Genomic DNA, 23,167 nt, shown 5'->3' with positions numbered 1-23,167 from the left:
TATGTAACTAAACCATATGGTTAATCAGATCAATTTTGAAGATGGACAATTTCAATTGATTCAAAATTAAACTAAACTCAGCATTAAAATTATAAATTTTCATGAAGTCGAAAATTTTGATTATGTTATCATGTTGTAATGTGTATCAGGTATTAGGATATCTAGAACTCGCACACCTTCAATGCATCAGGAGGATACAAAAAAATGTGGACTCGCGAATATCTTATAAAAATTTCGAGAAAAATTTATAATGGTTTAGAAATTTTCCAAAATATCCCTATATTTTTAATTTTTTTAAATTGTTTTATTAGTGTTTTTTTAAATAACTATAAAGTTCATCAATGAATATCCCTATAGATTCCTTAGAGTATTTGGGACCTTCCATAGCTCTGGAGCTACTGGAAATTCTTAAGATATTAACCTCAGCGAAGCATCTGAACTGAACTCCTACAACGAAAAGTTTATCAGAGAATCACAAAGTTAATATATAATCTTAGAGATGCAAATAAAACCTCCTACTGTTGTTTCTTTTGAGTAGCATTCCTGTAGAAATTTCAGTATTGTTTTCAGAATCATCAATATTAGAAATAAATAATTATATTGTTTTTTTAATTGTTTATTGCTAATATTAATTTATTCATGAAGATTTTGTATGTTTTCGGTGGACGTTTTGGTTGGTTTATGGAAAATTCTTGTTTCATAATTGTATTTTTGCACTAAATTGATTTCGTGTATTTACGTGAGTTAACGATTTACAATGATGATATCACACGACCTTCCTTCTGCCCCTTAATACGGGAGCTTGGCAGAAGGAAGGTCGTGCGATATATGCCATCACAAATATTGCCTCCGCTCGCTTTCAAATCGACTTCTATAAAACATTCTTCATGCCTGCCGTATCCTAACGGAACTATCAATTTATACTTTCGCCTCTAATGCTATCATGAACATGTACGTCCAAGTTTGGAAGATGATATTTATTAGCATTTCCATATCATTGTAAATCGTTTAACTTCACGTAGAAGTAACACACACGAAATCATTAATTTAGTGTACTACCCTCGGTGGGGGCATCCATCAATTCAGCTGTTATTGGTCGACGGTACAGCAGCAGTGCCTTTCTCTGCTTTGTTCTTTGTTCCGAGGCAGCCAAGTTGGTTGCGACGAGACGGACGCAATGAGAAAACAGAACTGTGCAATAAAAATCCTATTCGACTAAATGCTGATGTCATATTAGAAATTTGGAGACAGTACTCGTCGATAGCAAATCCTTCCGCACGCGATGGCATATGAGCAAGTCAAACCACCTTCCTTTTGCCAGTGGAGATATATCAGCTTCCACACTGATATTCTTCCCTCCCCCTTCATACGGGAGCTTGGCAGAAGGAAGGTCGTGCGATATGTGCCATCACAAATATTTTGCCCTCCGCTCGCTTTCAAATCGACTTCTATAAAAACATTCTTCATGCCTGCCGTATCCTAACGGAACTATCAATTCTATACTTTCGCCTCTAATGCTATCATGAACATGTACGTCCAAGTTTGGAAGATGATATTAGCATTTCCATATCATTGCAATTTTTGCTTTTAAAAATGCTAATTTATTTTTGTTGTGTGTATTATTGTTCTTTATTGACAATTTCCTATTTTATTATGGAAAATTTATATTTTTTTCTCTACTAAACAGATTTTCAATCCAGAACTGGCTCATCTCTCAAAATTTCTATTTCTTTATTGAAATTTTATTTTGATGTCGACTCGTGGAAGCCAATGATGCCATATTAAAAATATTTTCTCTGTCACTCTGATGGTACTTTTTTTTCCAAGGAACTTCTATGCCGCATCTCGAATATGCTTCAGTCAATGGTCCTTTCATGAGCGACTCATAGAGGAATGGATGTATTATAGACCAATTATTATTTTGGAGTTCGGATCATTCGATTTATCCAATTAACCAACTTATGAATGATGTATGATATAATATCCCAGTAGGTTCATTGGGTTAATATGACTTCAATTATTATTTATACAAGCTACTACAGACTTTTTAGGTTATACAAAACGTCCTGGAAGTCGTAATGTTTGAACTACTCAAGTCCGTGAACCCAGTGCTTCTAAGGCCCTACAAAACAGTTTGCGAACAAACCTCATAGTCATTGTGCAACTTGCTGTTGACTCAAGATAATTTTGGGTACCTTGTCTCTTGGATCTCATGTTAATGGAAATTAGGATCATATGCTTATTTCATCGGATTGGGTATATACCGATGATGAGAACATTGCAAATGTCTTGATTGATCTGGTAGATTCGTGGGCTGAACTTGATTGCATTTTGAAGTACCTTGAGCATCTCGTATTCCTGAATATTAATCACTGGCTTAACGTTCAGGATGACCCATCTTATCTGACCACCCATCTGTTTAGAATGATTCAAACATTTAAACTTTATTTAGACGCTCTTAGAATCGAAATCTTCCCAAGGTTTCGGATATCTGAGTTTTCATGGTCAGTCAAATTTGAGCTCCCATATTTTTTCTGTAAAGCGAATATCTAGATAAACAATTTTACTGAACAAAATAGTGGCCTAGCTCTCTTTTGTGAAAAAACGCTGGGCATCGTTCCTGAAAGGGTTGAGATTTGTTTTGGAATTCAATTTCAATCGTTATTATAACACTATTTTTTAACCTAGATTGTTTTAGGAATTGGAGAGTTTTTTTCTGGAACACTGCCACTTTTTTCATATCGCAGGAATCTCCTTAGTTCTAAAACCCTTTTATGAATTTAAAAAGCATTTTATTTAGAATTTCATGTTGACTTTTTAAATGCAAGCTTCTCTATGTCATAACCTTTTTCATGCGCACTATTAGAATTTTGTGCAATCAGAACATTTAGGTGCATTATTAATTTTTTCGATCAATTCTAGAGTGCTTTGAAAATAGGTCGTATGTGCAAAAGAGAGTCTCTCTTTGGATCTATTCTCTTTCGATTATTACGAAACTATACAAAAGTTTACTTCGAATTTCTTGGCCGATATCCAAAGACAATAGCTTTGTCTATCTTGCTGAAGTGGAAATGTAGCAAAACATGCAAAACTATATTAGCGAAAGAGGGCGTGATCAAAGAGAATTTCTCGTTTGCACATACGACCTATTTTCAAAGCAATCTAGAATTATGATAATTATTCAATATCATAAAAACTAGGCTTCTTAAGCCTAAATTATTGCCTACAATTATTGCTTGGATTAATTTTAAATTCCAAGATATTCTTAATTTTCAAGAATAATTATTCTGCATTTGCAAGGGAAACCCTTCGAATATTGATAAGAAATTCTTCGAAACTTCCCGAAAAATCTTTAGAATTTCAACGACATTTTTTCCGAAATTCTGTGGAAGAGTTCCGAAAAATGTTCGGTAGAAATTTTGAAGAACTAGAAGAATCCGTAGAAGGATCCGAAATGCATATTTACGATGAAAATTCCAATAAACATCATATTCCGAAGAATTTCCAGTATAAAATAGAAAAAAAATCCAGCTTACATTTTTACAGAATCTCTAAAGATTTTTTTAAAATCCTGGGCAACTTTAATGAATCTTCAAAGGAAATTTCCAATGGATTTTTTTTCGTTGTCCAAAAGAAATTCTTAGAAATTTTCAGCAGTTTTTTTTTTTAATTTCCAAAAGAAATTATTCGGAATATGCCAAAATGTTTCCGATGGAAATTCCTAAGATTTTCCAGTAGAAAATCGAAAAAAGTTCATCTGAATCACCAATAATGAATTTCCCGAGGAAATTCCGATGTTTTTACAAGTGGAAATAACGAAAAAAATCTACTTTTGTAGTACTAGTAAAGGTTATACTTTTGAAGGAATTCCTTAAAAAATTAAATCAAAATTTTAAAGTTTTTCTGATGTGAAAATTTTTAAACCTTCTAAATCATTTCCTGTGTATCTTTGCATGGTAAAGATTTAAAGCAATGTTTAGCTGAACCTACAAAGAAATCAAAATGACATCCCGAAGAAGAATGAATTCCCGATGAAATTTTGAAATGATTGCTGGTTCAAATTCAAAAAACAGGAACCTTGAGAATTCTAAAGATTTATTTTTTGAAAATCGAATGAAGACTCTTCCGTGGAAATTCTAAATAATGCCTCGAATAAAAAAATACTTGGAAAATTTAAAAAAATGTGATAGAACTCACAAAGAGCGTAAAAAAGTATTCCGAAAATTTTTCATTTCAAAATCCCAAAATTGAAAAAAAAAATCAACGGAAATATCAAAGTGTTTCATGTGGCATTGACTTCATATTCCAACTGGAAGTTGGTCTGCTTTCCAACTTAGTATATTCTATTAGCATTTCCTCAGTTATAAATTGAAAGCTTTTATATGCCAGCCATTGCACGATTATTTATCTTGTGTAGCAAGTATGATGGATACACTATACCTAGGATGTCGAGAATGTTTCCCACCCGAAAACATCCTAGGCAGGAACGAGAATCGAGCTCGTCATCTCCGGATTGGCAATCCTACGCCTTTGCTCGCAAGACTAACTGGAGACTGAACATTTTGAAGTGCACTCCTTAAAATGTTCGAAAAACTTCTTATGTAAATGAAGGAGAATTTCTGGTGAAGATTCGGAAGAACTTGTCGAAGAAATTCATTAGAATGTTTTCCACCGAAAATTATATGTATTTCCCACGGGACTGTTTTTAATTTTCAGACAGAATTCACATGGAATTTTTTCGGAGTTTCGGAGTCGGAATTGACACTGGAGTTCTTTTGTTTTTTTTTTTCATTATCAATTTGTAGCAAAATTTCCAAGCAAAATTTCTCAGAGAGAATTGTTCAAAAAATATTCTGAATGCCAGCATTTTATCAGGATTGTATGAAGTAATGTCAAAGTTTTTACAGGAAATATCTTTACTTGATTTTTCCTGAATATCCGCAAGAAATTCTTCTGAATTTTTCTTCTTAAGATTTTTCTTGGATTATTGTAAAAACATGAACATTTTTCAAAATTGTAGCTGCAGTCCACTGATGAAAAAGTGTCGGCGGCGTGATGCCAAAACCATCTGCAGCGGATTTTTTAAAAAATATTTTTCCATTTTTCCTATCCAATTTTTTTTTTTTTTTTTTTTTTTTTTTTTTTTTTTTAACTAATTTTATTTGCTAATTTTCTAATACATGCATTCATCTCTTAGACTAGGTGTTCCGTGTTTTCTTAACACTATCATCCTTATTTGCTATGTTACGCTTTTAGTTATTATTAATACATTTCAATTGCCTCTGGCAGTTAGAATTTTTTCCTCTGGTTGAATTGAACCATGTAGGAATTACAATGTTTTCAACTTAAACTAAACTTAACCTATTTTATACTAAGGGTACAAGGAGTTAATCGTTGCAATAGAAGATTGCAACGATTTTTGTCTAAAATTGAAATTATTTTGTTGGACATTTGTTGCAATGTCTCAATATGAGAAATTCTATGAAGATCCTTGGTACTATACCACGGAGGCAACTTCAGAATCATTTTCAAAATTTTATTTTGAATCCTCTGGAGTGCCTTCTTTCTGGTATTGCAGCAACTAGCCCATATTGGCACAGCATACAACATGGCAGGTCTAAAAATTTGTTTGTAAATCAAAAGTTTGTTCTTAAGACAAAGTTTTGATTTTCTGTTTATAAGTGGATATAGGCACTTAACATATTTGTTACATTTGGCTTGAAGGCCTTCAATGTGATTTTTAAAAGTTAATTTTTGATCTAGCAGAAGTCCTAAATATTTAGCTTCGCTAGACCAATTAATTGGAACCCCATTCATAGTGACAATATGTCTGCTAGAAGGTTTCAAATAAGAAGCTCTCGGCTTATGTGGGAAAATTATAAGCTGAGTTTTGGAAGCATTCGGGGAAATTTTCCATTTTTGCAAGTAAGTGGAGAAAATATCCAAACTTTTTTGCAATCTACTACAAATGACACGAAGGCTTCGCCCTTTGGCTGAAAGGCCCGTGTCATCTGCAAACAAAGATTTTTGACACCCTGGGGGTAAATCAGGTAAGTCAGAAGTAAAAATGTTATACAATATGGGCCCCAGTATGCTGCCTTGGGGGACACCAGCCCTTACAGGTAATCTATCAGATTTAGAATTCTGATAGTTTACCTGCAGTGAGCGATCTGATAAATAATTTTGGATCAGTCTAATGATGTACAGAGGAAAATTAAAATTCATCAATTTTACAATCAAACCTTCATGCCAAACACTGTCAAATGCTTTCTCTATATCAAGAAGAGCAACTCCAGTCGAATATCCTTCAGATTTGTTGAGCCGAATTAAGTTCGTAACTCTTAATAACTGATGAGTGGTTGAATGCCCATGGCGAAACCAAATTGCTCATCAGCAAAATTGAATTGTCGTTAATATGAACCATCATTCTATTTAAAATAATCTTTTCAAACAGTTTGCTTATTGAAGAAAACAAACTGATTTGGCGATAACTAGAAGCCTCAGCTGGATTTTTGTCCGGCTTCAAAATTGAACAACTTTGGCGTTTTTCCATTTATCTGGAAAGTATGCCAATTGAAAACATTTGTTAAATAAATTAACCAAAAGGATAAAGAGCTCTCAGGAAGTTTTTTGATAAGTATGTAGAAAATACCATCATCACCCGGGGCTTTCATATTTTTAAATTTTCTAGTAATAGATCTCACTTCATCCAAATTGGTTCCCAACGAAGGGTCAAAAACATTCTCTTGATTGAGAATGTCTTCGAAGCTCCGTGTAACCTGATCCTCAATTGGACTAGTGAGACCTAGACTAAAATTATGGGCACTCTCGAACTGCTGAGCAAGTTTTTGAGCCTTTTCGCCATTTGTTAATAAAATTTTATTTCCCTCTTTAAGCGCTGGAATTGGCTTTTGAGGTTTTTTAAGAACTTCGTTAATTTCCAAAAGGGTTTCGAACTGGGATCCAACTTCGAGACATTATTCTCAAAGTTGGTATTTCTCAGAATAGCGAAACGTTTTTTAATTTCATTTTGCAAATCTCGCCAAATAACTTTCAACGCGGGATCGCGAGTTCTTTGGTATTGCCTTCTTCTCACATTTTTAAGACGGATCAGTAGCTGAAGATCGTCGTCAATAATAATGGAGTTGAATTTAATTTCACATTTCGGAATTGCAATGCCTCTGGCTTCGACAATTAAATTTGTCAAAGATACGAGAGCATTATCAATATCACTTTTGGTATCGAGAGGAATATCAACATCAAAATTCCTATCGATATACGTTTTGAGATAAATCCCAATAAGCCCTATGATAATTGAAAGTAGAGCTGATTGGATTATAAATGGCTTCTTGTGAGATTTCAAATGTCACAGGAAGGTGATCAGAGTCAAAGTCAGCATGAGTTACCAATTGGCCACACAGCTGACTTGAATCCGTTAAAACTAAATCAATTGTAGAAGGATTTCGACTGGAAGAAAACAAGTTGGTCCATTGGGATATTGAATAGTATAATATCCCGCAGAACAATCTTCAAATAAAATTTTACCATTGGAATTGCTTTGAGCATTATTCCATGAACGGTGTTTGGCATTGAAGTCACCAATTACGAAGAATTTTGATTTGTTGCGAGTCAGAATTTGAAGATCAGCTTTCAACAAATTCTTTTGCTGCCCATTGCATTGAAAAGGCAAGTAGGCTGCAATGAAGGAAAATTGTCCAAAATTTGTTTCAACAGAAACTCCCAAGGTTTCAAAAACTTTGGTTTCAAACGAAGAAAATAATTTATGTTTGATACGTCTATTAATGACGATGGCGACCCCACCACAGGCGCTGTCAAGACGATCATTTCTGTAGATAAAATAGTTTGGATCTCTTTTAATGGAGAGTCCTGGTTTTAAATACGTTTCAGTTATAATGGCAATATGCACATTATGAACTGTTAGGAAGTTGAATAATTCATCTTCCTTACCCTTTAGAGAGCGGGCATTCCAATTTAGAACTTTCACACAATTATTTGGATCCATTGAAACGGAGTCCGATAACAATTTTTTGTGTGTACTTTATACCAACCTGAACAGCTTCAGGAATGGTATTTGCTTTGAACATTGCATCAATCATGTGATGCAATTGTTCAGTTAAAAAATCAAAATCGGAAGCAGTCATGCTACCTGAATCGGCAACATGACCATTATTTTCCGTTGGGACATGGGTATAAACCTCATTTTGAGAAGAGAAATTTTGTCTACCAGCAGCGATGTTTGCATACGTAGGTACATTGGAAAAATTGGAATTTACTGAAGTGCTTGCTACCCGTTGACGAGCGGCAAAATTTGTTTGTGAATTGTGGTGGGTATGAATTGCTCGACCGGTAACCGGTTTCGAAATTTGAGCGTTTGAAAATTTCTACCCGTCGAATCTGGGATCCGATTGGAATTTCCTGTCATCAATTTTGCACGGAATTCAAAACTTTTTGCGTGAAGGGCATTCCCAGAAATTGGATTTATGATTGCCCCCACAGTTTGCGCACTTAAATTTATGGGAATCTTCTCTCACAGGACATGCGTCCTTGGCGTGAGAGGTTCCACCACAAATCATGCATTTAGCATCCATGTGACAATGTTTGGTTCCATGACCCCACTTTGGCACTTACGGCACTGGGTAGCGTTTTGAAAGTTTCCCAGGCCTGCGGAAATGTTCCCATGTAACACGGACATGAGACATAATACAGGCCTTTTCCAAACTTTTCATATTATTTAGTTCACTTTTGTTAAAATGAACTAAATAAAATTCTTGAGAAATGCCCTCTGGGAAGTACCAGAGTGGGATTTCTTTTTCATCTTAATTTCTTGGACTGGTGAAAATCCAAGTAATAGAGAAATTTCAATTTTAATCTCATCCACTGATTTGTCATCACTGGGGAGACCTTTCAAGACGACTTTGAACAATCGCTCAGTTTTGTCGTCGTATGTGAAGAATTTATGGCGCTTCTCAGTTAAATAGTGAAGAAGACGTTTGCGATCGTCAAAGCGATCCCGGCAAAACGCGGCAGTCACCCTTCCTAGCAATCTGAAATGAAACCTTGATCCCCTGAAGGTTACTCAAAATCTCATTCCGAAGCCAGAAAACTCGGCAACAGATACCACAATTGGCGGAATCCTTTGCTTTTCGCATGAATCGAATCACCTGGGCTAGAGGTAGATTCGATTTGCTCAATTTCATCATTAATCAAATCGAACTGATTGCTCAGTTCGATTGGAGAAGAATTATTTCGATATTAGAGTTAGAAGGAATATCTGAATTCTCCAGCTTCCTTCTATTTTTTCCGCGCTTGGGCAGGACGGTCTTGAAACCTTGTTTCTTTTGAAGGAAGTGGAGAATTCAGAGACTCCCCTTCCTCTTGTTTTTGTTAATACTCATTGCTGAGCGTGGAGACGTGACCTTCTAAGAGGTTTTTTCCCAGAACGGTGTCCCTGCAGGATTACCACCGCTTGTCGGAATTTTACTTCCGCAAACGGGTCCAACGTAAAACGAAGGCACGGGTCCTTGCAAAGATCGTATCGGGATCAGTGGGTACAAATAGCGCTAAGAAGCACCGTTGAAATTAAAATAGCTTCGGGTAGTATTAAAAACTTCCTTCCGCAAAGAGAGAAAGAACCGCACAGCACGAAAGCACGATGCGGTCTGAATTTTTTTTTTTTTTTTTTTTTTGTGGAAATTGAGACTGAATCGCAACCTGTTTTTTCGTTCATTTATGTATGGATATATGATCTTAGGCTAAGATGGTCAAATAATGCAGATATGCATCAGCGTTGCGACCGACGCTGCGTTATCGATTTTTCTCGATGCACACCTACGTCTTTTTAACGCTGAGTTGAAAAGACGCTACGTGGGCAGCGGCCCTTAGATGCGCTTTGCGTTTAATGATTTAATCAATAAATTTTAATGATTTGTATTTTTTACACCGCTATTGTTATTCACCAAAAGTTTTTCGTGTAAAAAAAACCACGTGGTTCGAGAGCAACACCCCCCCCTACCCCCATGTGACTTATCGTGGTCATTTTCCAAACCCCCACCCTCCCCCCCATATATGACCACGTGGTTTCTGGACGGCCCCTTATGAACCAGCATGAACTTTGGATGAACCAGGTCCATAATAAACATATATGTTTATCTAATGCAGGTGGGTGGCACGACGCCATGTTTTTGCAGCCAACATCTCAGTGTAAAATCATGATTGTAAGTGTTTTGTTTACAAACATAACATTTGATTCTCATTGGGATACAGAACTGTCAGTGGGATACGGTCGCGCAATGTTGGCTGCAAAACAAACCTATTGTGTGAGATAGGGATGCCACCGGGCTGATCTAATGTTTACCTTACGATTTTCATTAAGCTACCTTATGAAATTTCATAAGTTGGATTAATGAAATTCTTACGATTTCAATATATATTTTATCCATCATTTATCTCAGCGAAAATAAAATAAAGTTGCTTTAGTGAATAAAAAGTAACAGTACTTTCTTTATTTTATCATCATTATTATTTTGAATCCTGCAATAAGAAACTTCGTTTTGAAATTAACATTGGTGCTTATAATTATGATTGAACTGTTGCGCTCATCGCATAAAGACTGCGGGTGTTAATGCTTAATGACGACAACTTCATCAATAAGCTTATCAACGACGTTCCGACAGCCGTATATTTATTTGCAGAAAGAAAAGAAATTGGTGAAAACACATTCATGTCCAAGGATGAAGGAAAGGAAGGATGAAGGAAACTACTTACTTGAGATGCGACAAATATTTGGTGTTCGATGATTATTGTCAGAAAGATTCTTTAATTGTTTCTTCGTTTCTTCGACGTATGAACATATACTTTCTTATCTGGTGGTATATGTGTTCTTACTACCACTACGCCAAGACTAATCAATCGTATCGCCAAACTTCATCCGCATTTGCGCTTCGAAACGGTCAGTAATTGGTCGAGCCGATAGTATTGATTCCAATCTCCAGAAGCTAATCATTCGAAACATCTCGCATGCATTGGAGACGTTTGCTGCTGGCCTTCTTGATCGTCATGTGGGCCTGCAGACAGTTTGCTCCAAGGTTCGCTCCTACCATAGCCGAAAAGGGCCACCTTTTGAGTAGTGGACTCTTTAATCTGGTTTTGTATGGCACTCAAAAAGTCCGTTTAATCGGTACCGATATCACAGTCCACATAACTTCATCACAGCAGATAGTTTCAACGTTAAGCGTGCACCTGCAATAAGATCATTAAAGTCTATTAATTCTCGGGCAAATATCATAAATTTCGGTCGACAAAACCCCCCTGCCAATAATAGAACAAAACCTGCCAAAGCAGTCTGTTCCCCTATGTGATTTTGTAAACAATGATTTTAACATCGATTTGTCCAATCTGATATCACTCACACGGAAACCATCACCACAGACAGGTAGATGGAGGCTTCGGCTAACTGTTGGTAGTGTTGACTTGGGTGGGAGTGCCATCAATAAACAAATCGACGTCCTTTTGAATAAGAATGAAAAATTTGTTATGAACTTTGTTATGAACTTACCTCACAGTAACGTTGAAAAACGTTAATGCCACTTCCTGATAACCATACAAATCATAAGAGATTTATTTACACACTCGGCTAAAATAGACTCTACGATGCCACCGATGGTCCTGTAGGAAATACAGATTTGGCTAGTGTGGGGAATAAAGTGAGTCGGAAAAAAGCATTTGTATTTTTGGTTACATTGGATTTACGATAAAAATAATGAAATAAGCAAAACTATTTTAAAATGACAATAATAAAAAAAATGATAACGTATTTGAAATTCAATCGTCGTAGGCATTTGAAATGCCAGCATACTAAGAAGCTAATGAAAAGACATTTGAAATTCAATCTCAGTAGGCTGACAGGGAATTCTATATTGTTCGAATGAAAATAAACGATGGTCATTCAGTGTTCATTTCTTGGAGCGTAAGCACGCTTTCCAATTTTAGGAGTTGAAGACAAATTTTCCGCTGATTGAAGAGCGAGGATTTGTAAGGTTACGACCAAGATGAATACACCACTAGGTGTTCCAATCTGCCAAATTCACGATTCAACCATCTTGGATTTTAGTATGGGAGAGCCAGCCGGTTTGTTTATGTTTTGCACCGAAAATGAACTTTTCACCCCCGCCTTCTTCTCGCCCATTAATTGGGCAGATTGCAACACCTAGCTGTGTATTCATCTTGGTTACGACAGCTAGCTACGAATGAATCTTTCAATTGATTGATCCAGCCATCTTGCGATATATATTTTGGAAGGCAAAATGCTTGTATGATACTAAGTCTTTCTCTATTTTTGGATTAATATCTGGAATAAGTGAGAAAGTGTACATTAACTCAAATTTAATAATAAGGAATTCTAAAGCAAACTCACCTTGTTCCAAACTGATCACCGTGACAATGAACATGCTTCTGCTATCCGTCTCTGAAACTCCAGCAGGAGAACAAGCATACCACACTTGGTGCAGCCATGGACCAAGAATTCTTGCATCAAACTTCTCATCTTTTGAGGACTCACAGTTCAGGAGGAGGAGTATAAAGTACGTTGATGTGAGTGGACTAACTTGATGTAAAGTGATTTCCTGCAGCAAGGGGGCAGGAAGCATCAATATAGCAGCTTCCTTTCTGTGGTCTCTAAACTACACTCGTTGGACCTGCTGAAAAAACCGAAAAAATGTTATTGATAAGTCTATTGTTTTTTTTTTAATACGCATCCGCGGATGCACAGCACAGGGATTTGAATATCGGAGATCAACATTCTCCCAATTCTCTCAACATTTCTGGTTCAACTTCTTACCTGTATCTGATAACGGAAGGTTGTCCAAAACCGTGGCACTGCATAATTTATTTGCAATTTTGCCAAATATGGTTGACTGGGATGCAAAGAACGAAAACACTGAGGTGAAAATTTTCCTGTGGATGAACACATGAAATGACATATTGTTTCATAAGTTTACCTTATGATTTTTATTCATAATCATTTTGCATGGGATTCATAAGGCAAATGTATGCAATTAATACTAACGATTATGAATTTCATAGTAGCCTTATGGAACGATTATAAAATGAATTTTTAGTGTTTCATAAGGCATAACTTATGAGTTTCCATATTTTATTTACGGCAGTGTGCAAAATGATTGAAAAATGTGATAATAAATCGTAAAGAAGACCTTTTTGACGTAAACTACGTCTAAGGGGAAGACTCTGATACAGGGTGCAAAATGAAAATTTCAAAATTCTGGACCGTCACGAAATCATGTAAGATTTGTAACATTAATAGGTCCTTTATCTTTCAATGGATTTTAAAGATTTATATATCAATCGATTCGCAAACTCTCCACCAATTTGCTAGTACTATTGAAACCTTTGAGTGTTATCGCTAAACTATTGAACATTTCATGCATCATGCATTCCCTATGCAGAGCTTCCAATCCTTAGTAATTGCCTACTTTTAGGGTATTATTAATTGTTGAACTGGGAAGTATGAATGTGGTGGCCCAGCTGCTGGACACTCGGGTCCCTACTCCCTCACAGAGTGGGAGATACTGCTTAAGCTGGGTAGTAGTGTCGATGGGATAGTTCCTTCTCTTCTATATATAGCGGAATAGTTGATTCAGTGTACTATATTTAGTTTTACGTAGTTTACGTCGAGCTGTCGTGTCCTGTATACAACCCCAAATTTTTTTTTACCTTTCTAATGTTATTTTTTCAATATATTTTATAATGCACGAGAAAGGCATCATCACTGCTAGGTGGATTATTCTGGGTTTATTAGCTTAGAATGGAATAAAGTCTCTGTTTAATTTCTTATACACAGGATTCTGTTTTTACACGATTTTTTTCGCTCGTATTTTTGATTGTGTGACTTAAATTGATCACCAAAATCTTCGCAATATGTTTCAAAAAATCCTGAATAAATCAAAGAAAATTCACATGATAACTAATGTGGTGGAAATTTGAGAAAATGTAAATCGTGTAGAAAGAGAATCCAGTGGATTTTCCTCACAATCCATACGTTTTAATTTCGGAAGTCATGCACTGTAAAGCGTATCACTAAATGAAAACAGTGCCCACTTCCGAAGTTTAGCGTACGGATTGTGAGAAAAATCCAACTTCGCTAATCGCTCATTTCGGTTTTCTACTTAATTTGATAATAGCAATCTAAATATTAATTTCAAAAGAAACATCATCTTTGTCCAATTTACACATTACACCCAATATTTTTTTTACACGGTTGGTATTCTTTAATTTCCCGGTTAACCTGATTTTTCACAGCTTTAAATATCACCTAAATTTTCTTTAATTTTTTGTGAATTTTTTCATGGGGCTAACTGATAGTTTCATCAACGCTGAAGGTCGTAATCAACAAAAACCCACCCGTGTAAAAAAAGAATCGGGTGTATACTGTATTCACGCTAAGGGCATTTCAATTACATAATTTTGCGTAAGTAATTATAAATCTAAATAGCCTCTAAAATCTCAACTAATGTAAAAGTTTGAGTTGCAACAAATTATCAACTAATTAGTAGAGACAGTTCTTCCATATTTTACTTTGTTGAAGGTTCCAGCTTTAATTGGTATTAACCTATTTTCATGCTTCACTAACATTTTAGTAAGTAACTTGCCCTTACTTCCCAAACAAAACTTTCATACCAGATCTCATTACGAGCGGCTCCCAAACGCTCTTTCTTTTCTCTTCTCCACGTGCCATTTCAGGTGATAATTGGGAGTGCGATCTGTCGGCTGAGGATGGTGACGAGAGCGGTGAGAACGTATATGGGATCAATAATTTGCCGGCGGCCATCTATACAGGGCCAACGCGTAGACCGATCACCAAAACAACACCGCTTGTCTCGGCAGATAGGGAGGTTGTTGCTCTGGATAATGGGTATGGTGTTGGCGTTTCAGGAGGCGGGATCACGACTGAACAGGATTTTGCAACCGAATCGGAAACGGATACACCTGGTGGATTGCAAGTGCCAAATCTGCCATCGATCAATGGAGATAATGAAGGTTATTATATTATATTGGATGGCGATGGAAACAATCGAACGACTTACTACCATACGCCGCCTCCCAATGGCGACGAAGACACACTAGAGCTCAGCGGAGATGGTCCGATTGACGAAACTGCCCCCGCTGTCGCAGGGATTTATAGCGGGAATAGAATAAAGGACCATTCCACAAAACCACAGAAGAACTCAAGACCATCGAACAATGATTTGAGCTTGTTCCTTGCGGATTATACCTTACAGACGAACAGTGAAGCTCCTTTGAATAGTAACACGAAGCTTCCACTACCACCGGATGGCAAAATTCCTCCCGAACATCTATCTACAATTCTAGATCAGCAGAAAAAACTAAATAAATATGCGTCACAAGTTAAACGAAAGGGAGATCCTTCTGGAGGAGCGGGCAATAAATCACCTATCTCGCATCGACCGGTTTATATAAGGCGCCCAGAAGGGTCAGTCCTGTTCAATGTACCACAGCGAATTCCAGAAAAGTCCAACTCTAAGCCTCCATTAATGTCTGAAGACGTTATTCGGAGTATAATTGAAATCTCTCAGCAGATGATGACCCAACAGAAACCTTCCAAAGAGGAGATGTATGTGAAGCCTATATTTATTCCAATTTCAGTGACTTCGCCGAACCAAGATTTCACAAGAGTCCCAGAAAACCCGAACAAAGTTGTGTACCACCAGCTGTTTCCATCGCTTTCCAATCATAGTTCTCAGCTCAGTCCCAAACCAATCGGCATAACTATAACAAACCCTTACACTTTAGGTCAAGCGACGATTTACGACAACTTGCGTGAACAGATAATGAACGATTCGATGTACAGCAACTATAAAACGGCTTTTGTAGACGTTTACGGTAATCATTTCCCACTACAATCACCGATTCCGAACGCTCCTATATATTCCTACCCGCAACAACAACAACCATCACCACCTCCGTCACCGCCGCAAATGGCCTACCCAGTGTACAATCCTCCACAATATCAGTACCAGAATCCATACCTGAATCCTTATTACGAACAATCACAAGCGTTAAATCGCCTAAGAAACACCCTCGAAAACGAGTTACAGTCCAACGAAAACGTCCTTTCAGAAGAAGTAGATGACGCGTCACCTGAAGTTCAAGAACTGGACGAACCCGAAGCCGTCAACCTAAATTTGTCTAATGAACAAGAAGACGAAGAGACTTCTGATCTAACCGGAACCAAAAAGCTAATCGCTGTCGGTGGATCTATCATGAACTACAAAGATTACAAGGATAGTATTCTACCGCTGCTGAATGTCGACCCAACAGAAGTTCGTATTTCAGTGTTAACGTGCACTCTCGGGTCACGGCAACCAAACAAGACCGACTGCACTAAGTATTACGTTTGCAATCCACAAAATGGAGCGTTCCAATCGTTTACTTGCCCCTCGTTCACCGCCTTCAACGCTGACACTCGCCTGTGTGATTCGGATACCTACAGGTCTTGTCAAAACAACCAGCAAGCTACCACAACTCAACTACCCACCACCATATCCCGTGTAGCTCCGACTACGCTCAATTCCAAGATCTCTTCGGAAACCAATCAGCTAAAGCAAGATCTGTTAACCGCCCATAAGTACCTCGATATGATCAAGAAGCAAGCCTATCAAATCCTTAGCCGAACTAAAGTTACCACCGAAAAACCCACAGAAGAGTATCCGGAAGACGACGGCATGATCCGTATTATTCCGCCGACCATGTCCACCGGAGTTCTTCCATCGATCACCGCTCCAACGTTCATTTCGACCACCATGAAGCGGTTGAGAGCGAAACCGAAACGAAAGCATACCAAAAAGCGAACGTCCGTCAAGTCCGGTTTGCACAAATCGGCTTTCACCAAGACGTCGCACAAATCAGCGGTTACCGAGAGAGTGGCGACGACCACCACCGCGAAACCGCCGCCGCCCAAAGCACCCAAATGTAAACAGAACGGCAAAATGGCCGACCCGGCAGTGAAGCACAACTACTACGTGTGCTATAAGGCCACGCCAAGGAAGTTCATCAAAACGCGAATGGCGTGCCCAAGTAATCTGGTATATTGCGAGGCCACGCAGTTGTGCACGTTCGATAAGAAGTGCAAATAGTCGGGAGACCCCTCCATGAGTTGGGGATGTAACATAGGATTTCTTAGATTGAATGTATTTATTGTTTTGCGAGTATTTATTAAATGAAATGAATGTGCGAATAAAGACCGTTAGTAGATTGAGAGGCGATATTTGACGTGAGCTATCCGAAAGATGTTGAATTTTCAGCGATGATTTACGAACAAATTAAAGTTACATTTCAAAAAGATCAGTTACGGCGCCAGCCACGTCCTTACAACTAGTTCAAAAAAGGATGGAATGCTAGCAGATAATCTTCATTAGGTCACAGGAAGGAAAACAAGGTAAGGGTCTGTTCACAAATTACGCAACGCTTTTGGGGGGAGGGGGAGGTCCAACTTGCGTTATATTTTGTTATATTAAAAGGGGGGAGGGGGTGGGTACTAGCAAATGTTACTCATAACGCGAATAAAAGTTTATCTTAGAAGGTTCGTTTAATCACTAATTGAAGTAATTGCTAATTTGTCTTAATCACGACTATGAATACGTACCAACCTTTCCTCTTAACTACCATACTACGCATAATTATCCCATGCTAGTCTTTGTAGTTTTTTACATTTCATCAGTGCAGGCTATTTTGATGTTTTTTTGGGAATCCTAAAATACAGCAAGTTTTGTTCAATAATTGTTGCCAAATTTCGAGGCATTTTCATTCTAAGCAATTTTGCATCTTAGCTCAACCACATAAACCAGGCCTGCCCAAACTTTTCAAGCCACGGGCCAATTTTCAAATTGACCACTTGCTGGCGGGCCAGGAAATATTCGGAACATATTTTTGAAACATTTTCAAAATAACCAATGTAAAATACATTTTTTTCAGAATGGGATTTAGTTTTACAGAATGGCTAATTTTTTAAAGGAAAAAATAAACACTGTATAATTGCGTTTAAGCAATCTTTTTTGTATGTGCTAATTTTCCTTTTCTTTTTAAGTAACAGGGCATGGAATTGTTGACTTCTTTCTAATACTCGACGCATATTGATTTCACAATCGGTGATCGAATTTCGCAAGCAGATAATGAAGATCAGCAATTACTTTTTACTGCTTTCATTCTTGATAAGAGCTGTTCACACATATATGCACTTCTGTAGAGAGAAAATACAAGAGAACTGTCTTTATGAAATTTAGATTTGAGCTCGCTGTTGAATTCCATTTGAAACATTCCATGTGCATTTGCATCAGTAAATGGTGTTGAGGAACAGTGTTCTCAAAAATTAGCGAAGAGGCTTGAAAAGTACTGTCGAAAGGCTTCGAGTTTACCAGCATATTCAACAGATTTTCAGGAACTGTTATCCACCGGATTAGGGTAGATTAGTATTAGTTTTCGACAATCAATTGTGCCAAATTGTTTCAATAGTATGCATGTTGGATAATAAAAGTTCAACGTTTTGATCCCTGACTTGCAGTTTAATGTTCAAGTCATTGAGATATTTAGTGACATGTACTATAAAGACTAAGCCACTCACCCATTCAGGATCTTGCAGTTTGGGCACTCACAGCTAGAAATATTATGTAAATTTACGTTTATTTTAATGCACATAATTGGAGCATGAAAATTAACGCAAAAATAAATGAACGCGCTGTAATTTTAAATCTATATAAACTTAAAATTACACGAAGGTGTAAAAATAAATCAGATTTGATTGGAATTTAAATAATTTTAAATTTAAATTTACTCGACGATTGTAATTACATCAAAACTAGTTTATTTTTACATGAGATACTATTTTACATGTCGTTTAATTTTCATCATTTTTTGTGTGTTGGTTTTGCGTCTTGTAAAAATAACGTGATTTTCTTCGCTCTTAAGCAAGGTATCATGGTTTAGCCAACGAACTAACACAACAAACCTCCGTATTCCGCTTCCATTTCAGTCCACATAATTCTGAATGTGTGTTCTTTCCTGTCATTGCCGGAGCTCCATCAGTTGTTAGGCCTTAAGTTTTCAAAGATGAGTTCAAGCTCCATCAAACAGGTCTTAACAGCTTTCCTGACTGGGGTTTAATCACCGTGGAATTTGTTATTTGTTTTTTTTGGTAACAATATTTCAATTTAATTTCTTTTCTTCGTTCATATCACATCTGTCATTGTCTTCTCTATTCCGCCAATAGACCGTTGTAGGTTGTATCAAATATACCACACTCCCGCTGTAGGTTGACCGTATGCGCCTCGCCTTGTTTATTATTTATACGGTCAACCTACAGCGGGAGTGTGGTATATTTGATACAACCTACAACGGTCTATTGGCGGAATTGAGAAGAGTACCTGAGAGGAGAGAATGGACGAATGACTGAGAGTGAGAAAAATTACGTAATCGATGGGTTGTGATTTGGGTGGTAGAGATTAGCGAGAAAGGAAAGAAAGAAAAATAGTTATGTTTGTCTGACTGAACAGCTAGGAGGTTGCCAGCTAGTAGTAAGTGTATTTTGTGTGAATTATTGTTTGATTGTGAAAATTGTAATAAATGTGATTTTAGGCGTCTGATGATGGCTGAAGCGTAGTAAGCCGAAACGCGTAACGCTAAATTTGCTGTTTTGATTTAATTGTCACCGAAAAAAGCCAATTAAAACAACAAAAAACTTAACAGCTTTCCCCAGGTCGATACCGGTAGCCGTTTCCTTCATTGGGATCAAGACTGCTAATTCCTCTGTGATATGGAGATGATCATAAATTCCCCTTATGAAGACAGCTATATGTACCTTGTTTTTTACATTAAGTATTTTCATCGATTGTGAGCAGGTAGAATCAGAAGCAGGGACTTTTTCACGTAACGCAGTTTTCAAATCTTCTGTGAGAACTCTAACTTCATCGTGCTTTACGACAAACTAATGCTACTGAAGCCGACAGCCAATATGGATTCCCTAACAAGCTCTCCGTCCTGGAAAGGTTTCATCCGTAATGCCAAAATTCAGTAATAACTTACAGTATTTATTAATAAATAATGAGAAGGACCTTCTCATGCCAGATATAAAAGCTTTCGGGCCGGTTATGAAGTATTTTTTCTCAACCGCCGCGGGCCACAAAAAATGGAGCCACGGGCCGCATCCGGCCCGCGGGCCGTACGTTGGGCAGCCCTGACATAAACAATCGCATTTAAAAATGATTTGTCTATCGTTATCGTTTTATACTAAAGACACACTGGTGGTACAAGTACCACGGTTATATACCCTAGTACATATTGTACCATGGTTTTCCACGTTGTACCAGCATGGTACAAGATGGCACACTAGTGGTACAACTTGTACCATGGTACGAATACCACCAGTGTGTCATTAGTATTAGTCATTACCGGAATCAAGCACATAGCGGGACCGTTATGCGTAAAAGAACAGAGCGAATATCGTATTGCTCGACAGAACAGTCCCGCTGAACTAAATTTTGAATGGTCATGGTCGCAATTCTATTTAAGTTTTTACTAGCTGCATTCTTGATATCCTTGGTTTTAATCATGTGCCGTTTCTATTCTAACAGTTTTCAATAAATACCAAAACCCACATGCTTCAGAGAAAAAAAATGGATTTAAAATTTTCTCAGTTACGCGTTATATGGGGAGGGAGGGGGTGCGGAAAATGTTACTTTTTGTTACGAGGGGGAGGGAGGGGGTCAAAAACTCGGATCTTTGCGTTACGTAATTTGTGAACAGACCCTAATGGGTATGTATTTCACGATGAGAATTCACACTAATGTGATACACGACCGTCATAGAATTTTATGTATAAAGTCACATTAATAAAATGAAGAATTCATAAAACGAAAAATTCGATTTGTTAAGAAAATTATTTTGAGCTTTTTAGTAGAATGGCTTCACTTGTCATAAGATGAGTTTGTACCATTTCATTTTGATCCACCACTTGATTGTACCTTGACACTGTACTTGTACTTGTACTGTACGACTAAGACGACTAGTATGACTAGTCGAGTCAAGAACGAGACACTGACGACGACCTTACTATTGAGGTCAAAATACGTATCTGTCAAGGTACAATCAAGTGGTGGAATTAAATTGGATGGTACAAAATCGTTAGGTTATTCATAACTAGCAGACCCGACGAACTTCGTTCGTCGGGGTACATATGAGCTAGTTCTAGCGGACAATGCACTATCCGATAATACTAGCACGAAATTAGCATAATGTAAACGCTTATTAGCGAGGACAATTTCTGTTTACATGATGCTAATTTCGCGATAGTATTGTAGGCGTAGCACCAACTTAGAATTCGGAAGTCGGGACTTCCGAACCGAACTTTCTTCCTAAGTTTTATCTGTCAAACTAGTTGATGCGTTGTTTAGCGCATTTTTAGGCGAATCCAGCGCACTACTTCCGAAGTTGGGAAAGTTGCCTGTATCTGGAGAAAAATCCAACTTCGGTATGAAAAGCGGTATAAATTTGTTCCGGATAGACAATATTGTCGGATAGTGCATTGTTTGCTAGAACTAGCGAATATATAAACGGGCCATTAAGGTAGCCTTACACCTCGGGAATATGGTCAGCGGATTTTTCCCCATGCATTTTTGCATATGCCATGTTTTCGAGATTCGGGCACGGAAAATCAAAATCCCGGCCCCACACGGAGATTTGTGAATACACATTTTATGTGTTGAAATCACCCACCTTCCGAAGCGATATGAAGCTGTCAAAAGGGGGATTTGAAAAACTGCTGAATGGGTGGAAAATACCCACCTTTAGACAGCTCTGTGTTGTGCGAAGCATGGGTGTTTTCCACTCGTTTATGGTTGAAAAAATACTTGGCAGTTTTTTTGAAAACAATTTGTGTCGTTTGAGTTCAGAAGTCAATAATAAGGGCTATTTGTTGAAAAAAAAAAGTATTTATCAAGTGTTTATTTTTACCCCAATGTTATCCTTGATCTACTGCTTTTGTCAAGTTTGAAGGTAAGTGTTTTTGATTCTACCAGTTGTTACCAAATATCCCTGACTTCAAAGCTTGCTTCAAAGGCATTAATTTTGTGTTTCCCATATAGATTATCACCGTCCCGAAATTGTTTTATCCAATGATGGCTGGACTTGAGGAAATGAGAATATCCATCCAGAAAGACTTGAGAAGCAATTTTAGTTAAGAAGAAATCAAATAGCTAGTTTGAAGTTATAATAATGCTGTCCAATGAGCAGCTCGAAGTAGCTCGAAGTTGTTCCCGTCCTGCTCGTTCTTTTTTGTCAACAAATGGGCAAGATAGGGATGGGAAGAACTTCGAGCTACTTCGAGCTGCTCATTGGACAGCACTAATATGTATATTTTATTATGGAGAGCAATAAATAAATTACGTGTTGTGTTATATAATTTAAATATTTTGTTTCAATATTAGTTTATTACCAAATCCTCTGAACCGCTAAATTATTTAGCCTAATGGGTATTTTTCACCCATCTGGATAAATTTTGTTTTGGAGAAAGTGGGTGAAAAGTAAACATCACTTTTGACGTACAAGCCTCGTGCCCACAAATGGGTAAAGGCACTTTACCCATCTTATGGGTTAGTCCATTTATTTCCAAGATGGGTGAAAAAACACCCACTTTTGGGTTTTCCCATTTCTCCGTGCATTTAAAATGCACGGGGACCAAAATCCGGCGGAAAATTTTCCCGAGGTGTAAGGTAGCCTTTACTGTGATGGTCCCTTTCAACAGCTTTTCTAGATACGAGACGAAGGATTATATAATCGATTGAAGATGGCGCACAGTGGGACCAATTCCAAAAAAGACGATCATAAATGTCATAAGTGAATAAAATGGTCTAGCAGGCCACATATTGTGATTTTTCATTGAATATATGGTCGGCATCAACGACCCGTAAGATAAAGTACAACTATCGGAGCGAGAGGTGGGGCACCAGTCGTCGCAAGCACGCTATAGCTCTCTAAGACAACGTGCTTGCACCAAGTGGTGCCCCATCAAATATAAATGGCTGACGCCGCCAATATAGAGTTCTCTTTCTATGAGCATTTCCAC

The 23,167-nt window shown here is 37.4% G+C and overlaps 1 protein-coding gene and 1 long non-coding RNA gene across 3 annotated transcripts in view; one reads left to right on the top strand and one right to left on the bottom strand.

Annotated features, from left to right (window-relative positions):
* The window catches only part of LOC134213651 (uncharacterized), a 35,201-nt gene extending 17,890 nt beyond the window's left edge, over positions 1-17,311 (top strand). The window contains exons 2-3 of one of the 2 annotated variants that reach the window (XM_062692903.1): positions 14,776-15,072; positions 15,847-17,311. In XM_062692903.1, coding sequence (XP_062548887.1) covers positions 14,776-15,072; positions 15,847-17,189 — 1,640 coding nt within the window. In that variant the 3' untranslated portion in view covers positions 17,190-17,311. Of the gene's footprint in view, positions 1-14,775 lie in introns of both variants that reach the window. The other variant, XM_062692902.1, reaches the window with a different exon arrangement.
* On the bottom strand, positions 12,256-13,103 carry LOC134213653 (uncharacterized). The gene is made up of 3 exons (XR_009979502.1): positions 12,857-13,103; positions 12,434-12,716; positions 12,256-12,367 (listed from the first exon to the last, which is right to left on the bottom strand). It is a non-coding gene; the product is annotated as an uncharacterized LOC134213653 (long non-coding RNA).
* Positions 17,312-23,167: the final 5,856 nt, after the last annotated feature.

Source organism: Armigeres subalbatus, chromosome 2, assembly GCF_024139115.2.
Source record: "Armigeres subalbatus isolate Guangzhou_Male chromosome 2, GZ_Asu_2, whole genome shotgun sequence".
NCBI lineage: Eukaryota > Metazoa > Arthropoda > Insecta > Diptera > Culicidae > Armigeres > Armigeres subalbatus.
Note: the sequence above shows the minus strand (reverse complement) of the source record. Positions and strands in the feature narration are given on the sequence as shown.